The sequence below is a fragment of the Empidonax traillii genome, unplaced genomic scaffold (assembly GCF_003031625.1).
Source record: "Empidonax traillii isolate 1590-97213 ecotype Southwest subspecies unplaced genomic scaffold, ASM303162v1 scaffold1748:size104815, whole genome shotgun sequence".
NCBI lineage: Eukaryota > Metazoa > Chordata > Aves > Passeriformes > Tyrannidae > Empidonax > Empidonax traillii.
The window spans coordinates 3013-7478 of NW_020956941.1; the positions used below are offsets into that span (position 1 = coordinate 3013).

General features: G+C 58.5%; 1 protein-coding gene across 1 annotated transcript; it reads left to right on the plus strand.

Annotated features, from left to right (window-relative positions):
• Positions 1-242: 242 nt before the first annotated feature.
• Positions 243-2182, plus strand: NRTN (neurturin). The gene is made up of 2 exons (XM_027908558.1): positions 243-456; positions 1731-2182. Exons 1-2 carry the CDS (start codon positions 243-245, stop codon positions 2180-2182), a joined length of 666 nt encoding a protein of 221 aa, XP_027764359.1.
• Positions 2183-4466: the final 2284 nt, after the last annotated feature.

A 4466-nucleotide genomic window follows, 5' to 3' on the forward strand; every position in this document is an offset into this window, starting at 1 on the left:
CACCCTCCCTCACCAGTGTCCCAGCACATCCCTGGGCTCCTCCACGCCTCACTTTCCTTCTCCCAACACCAAACCAGCCCCAGGAGGGAGGCAGGAGCCAAGGGGACACCGCTGATCCCACGGGAGACGGGCAGGGGGTGCAGGGAAGAGGGGCCGGCGGGTGAGGTGGGGGCGAGGGCCCCGCGCTAAGGATGTTTGTTTTGCCTGTTTTGCAGAGCTCCAATGTTCTGACTCGCTCTAAGATGAAGGTATGGAAGTTTGCAGCCATTGCATCGATGCTCCTCAGTTCCGTGTTATCCATTTTGGTTTGTAGAGACATGTTCAGCGGGAGCCGGGAATTCAGCCCCTCGTCTTCCTCGCCACCTTCCTCCTCTTCCTCCTCTCCCTCCTCGCTGCCGGCGGCTCCACGGAGATCCCCACGGGCCCTGCAACGCCACGGCTCTCTGCTCTCCCAGTGTAAGCTCCTGCAGCCCCATCCTGGGGTCATTGCCCCCCCCGATCCCACAGTTTTCCCTCAAAACCCATCCAACCATCCCCTTTCCCAGGATTTAAAGGGGAATTTGGGGCAACAGGGCACCAAACCTTGGTGTGAACAGCTCTGCACGGAGGGGAACTGAAACAGCTCATCTTGCTGCAAAGAACCTGCTTTTTTTTCTTTTTTTCTTTCACTCCAAATGGCTTTGTTTGGGGGAATTTAATTTTTTTTTTTATTTCCGTGCTATTTTTCACAAATGGAAAATGTCAAACAGGAGCTGAGGACGAGGGGACCGGCAGCGGCTCCCCCTCCGCTCCCTGAGGGCTGGAAACCTCCACGTGTTTGTTTGGATTCCAAACCAGAGGAACAGCTTTCTTTTTTTTTCTTTTTTTTTTTTTTTTTTTGGGTGGAAATTTGGAAATCAATGACAAGCTGTCAAGTGGAGCTTTCCTCTGTCTTCCCTGTGCCTCCCGTGGAGCTCAGCTGGATAAAGCCTGGATTTAGGGTTGGGACAAAGGGATGTGGGTGTTGCCAGCAGTGACTGGGGACAGTTGGTGTGTTGGCTGCTGGTCTTGGGGTCTTGGAGGGGCAGCTCTTCCCCCTCCTCAACCAGAGTGAAACGGTTCAAATGGGAAATTTATTGGTGTTTCTCCCCGAATCCACCTGCCCCAAGGGATCTCCATCCTTGGGGACATCCTCCCAGCACCAGGGAATTTCCATCTCTGGGGCATGTCCTCCCACCCCAGGGAACCTTTGTCCTGGGGGATGTTATCCCGTCTCAGGGCATCTCCACCCTGGGGAGGAGGGTTCAGCAACCCCAGGGGATCTCCATCCCCAGGGACATCCATCCATCCACCCCAAGGGAGCTCCATCCTAGGGAATGTCCACCCACCCTAGGAAATCTCCATCCTGGGGGACATCCATCTCCTCCAAAGGACCTCTATCCTGGAGGATCCTAAGATCCTGATCCATAGAGGATCCTAACGCCCTCATCCATAGAGGGTCCTAAGATCCTGATCCATAGAGGATCTTAACATCCTGATCCATAGAGGATCCTCACACCCTCATCCATAGAGGATCCTCACATCCTCATCCATAGAGGATCCTCACACCCTCATCCATAGAGGATCCTCCCATCTCCATCCTGCAGGACATCCATCCACCCACCCCAAGGCACCTCCACCCGGGGGGTTCATCCTCCCAATCCCCAGGAAATCCCCAATCCCTGCTCTAACAATCCCTCTTCCCCTTGCAGACAGCGGCCTGCTGGAGAGCTACACCGAGGGGGAGATCCGGCAGCTGATCTCGGCGCTGGTGGAGCGCTACAGCCAGGCCATGAACTCGGGGGGCCACGAGCTGCCGCTCTTCCCGCGGGCGGCCGGGGGCCGCCGCAAGCGCGCCCGCGCCCGCCACAAACCCTGCGAGCTGCGGGAGCTGGAGGTGAGCGTCAGCGAGCTGGGCCTGGGCTACGAGTCGGACGAGACGGTGCTTTTCCGCTACTGCAGCGGCACCTGCGAGGCCGCCGTGCGCAGCTACGACCTGTCGCTGAAGAGCATGAGGAGCCGCCGGCGCATCAGGAGGGAGAAGGTGCGGGCGCGGCCCTGCTGTCGCCCGCTGGCCTACGACGACGACGTGTCCTTCCTGGACGCCTACAACCGCTACTACACCGTCAACGAGCTCTCGGCCAAGGAGTGCGGCTGCGTCTGAGGCGCCCGGGGACGCCCCACCAGGAGACGGGGGAGGGAGAGGTGATACCCCCAGTGCCCGGAGCTCGGGGACGGTGGGAAGAGCGGGATGGAGCGGCTGGAGGAGGAGGAGGAGGAGGAGGAGGAGGAGGGACTGAGCCGCTGGCGCATCCTTGGCGTCGCCATCCCGAGGACTAAGGACACGGCTGGCAGTGCTGGCGAAGATTATCGGGGCGGGGGGGGGCTGTTGTCACCTCCAGAGGGTCCTTGTGAGCCCCTCCAGGGGTGGCCCAAGGGTTCTTGTCGCCCCCCCTGCCAGAGGTGAGAGCGGGTGTGCGACGTGCACAGGGCGCGTCCCACGCCCAGGCATTTTATGTGCCACCCGTGTCGCACCTGCTGGTCGTGTGACCTGCCTGGGCTGTCACGAGGCAGGTGTCCCCTGCACGGGGTGGCCCCCACGTGCCAGGGGTTCCGTGTGGGGTGTGCAGCACGTGCTGGTGTTGTGACGGCGAGCAGGGGGTGGTGTGGGGGTGTTGCTGCCTGTGGAGTAGTGCCGGTGGTGTGTGGGGCTGGAACGGGCTGTGCTGCCCACACAGAGAGTGTTTTGGGGTGTCCAGTACACACACCGTGTGTTTTGGGGTGTCCAGAACACACGCAGTGAGTGTTTTGGGGTGTGCTGAACACACACTGTGTGTTTTGGGATGTGTTGCACACACAGCGAGTGTTTTGGGGTGCATTCCAGGTTCAGAGTGTGTCACACAGCTACAGGTGCCCTGAACCCTGCACTCTGCAGCTAGTGGGTGTTTCCCAGAGTTTTTTGACCTCCCTTCTCTGCCCAGGGACAATTCAGCCCCCAAATCCCCACGTCTGGGGGCAGAGGAGCACCCACAGCGGTTTGTTAGAGGCTCTGGCTCCGCTCGTGCCCCTTTTGCCATCGTCTCATTCCCACAGCCCTGGGGGCTTTGCTTCTTACAACTCGGGATAATCTGAATAACTGGATTAACCTCCCGTGCCCCCGCCACGGGCAGCTGGGCTGGAGCCCAGGGAGGTGGCACAAGCTCACCGGGCCACCAGCAGAGCAGTGGCACTCCCTAGGGCTGGCAGGAGCGTTCCTGGTTTGGCATCTCCCAAAAAATCTGCCCAGCTCTCCCAGGAGTATCCCCCCAGCAGCCGGAATGGTGCAGGAGAGGGGACTGGGGCCTGGCTTTGGCTCCCCTCGCATTTACAGCAGTGTCACTGCTGTTTACTCTGCGGGGAGATAAACGAGCCCGCAGACTTTCGCATCCCCTGGGCAGGCTCGATTTGTTGCCTGGGATTGATGGGGTTTTTTTCTCCCCTTGGCTCCCTTCCCAGAAAAAGCAAATCATAAACAGAAGGAGAATATTGGTGTCATGTCCTGGGCATTAACCAACAGCAAGGGAAAACACTCCGTGTGCAGCTCCCCCCTGTCACGGAGTCATCCCAGCTCCTCACTCCAGAGAAATTGGGGAAGAGGGGGGAGAGAATTCCATGTCCCTTCACCCCAAGGTGGAGAAGGGCTTTGTGTCCATGATCCCAGCAGCCCAGGGATGGTGCTGCAGGATTTAGGGGAGCAGGGGAAGCCATCCCAAGGATGGGATGGGGTGGGATGGGAGAGCTGTGTGTGTGTGTGTGAGCAGCCGCTTTCCCGACCTCCTCAAAAGGGGCAGGATTTAGGGGATCAGGTTGGCATCCCCTGGGATGAGATGGGAGATGAGAGATGGGAGATGGGAGATGGGAGACAGCATCTCCTATGTGTGACCAGCCACATTCCCGACCTCCACAACAGGCCAGGCTGGTGGGTCTATTTTTTTTTCCCCCCCCCTTTTGCTTTTCATCCAAACGTGGCTCTTGGCTGAGCGGAGCCAGGATGTAGTGAGGGAATATAAACACCATCCTTCAGCAGGGCTGGCAGCCTGCACTCTGTAACACCGAGTTTTCCCTGCACTTTGGGAAAAGGAGGAGGCAGCTGAGCCAAGGGAGGTGGGAGGGGTGAAACACCCTCCCCACCAGAGGGGTGAACCTGCATCCCAGGAATGGGAATGTGGTTGAAAGCAGAGACACCCCACACTCCAGGTGCAGGGATATCCCCTGGGTTTGGCTGGAAAGGGAAAAAGGGGCACAAAATAATCAGCTGGAGGATGGGAACGGCAGACGGGCACCGGATCAGCGGCTCGGGACGGATTTTAAGGAAAAAAAAAGCACCCAAATCTAATAATAATAACAATAACAATAACAGGCCTCTCAAGGGCTTGGGCGCTTTCCAGGTCTCGCTGCCATAAAACTAA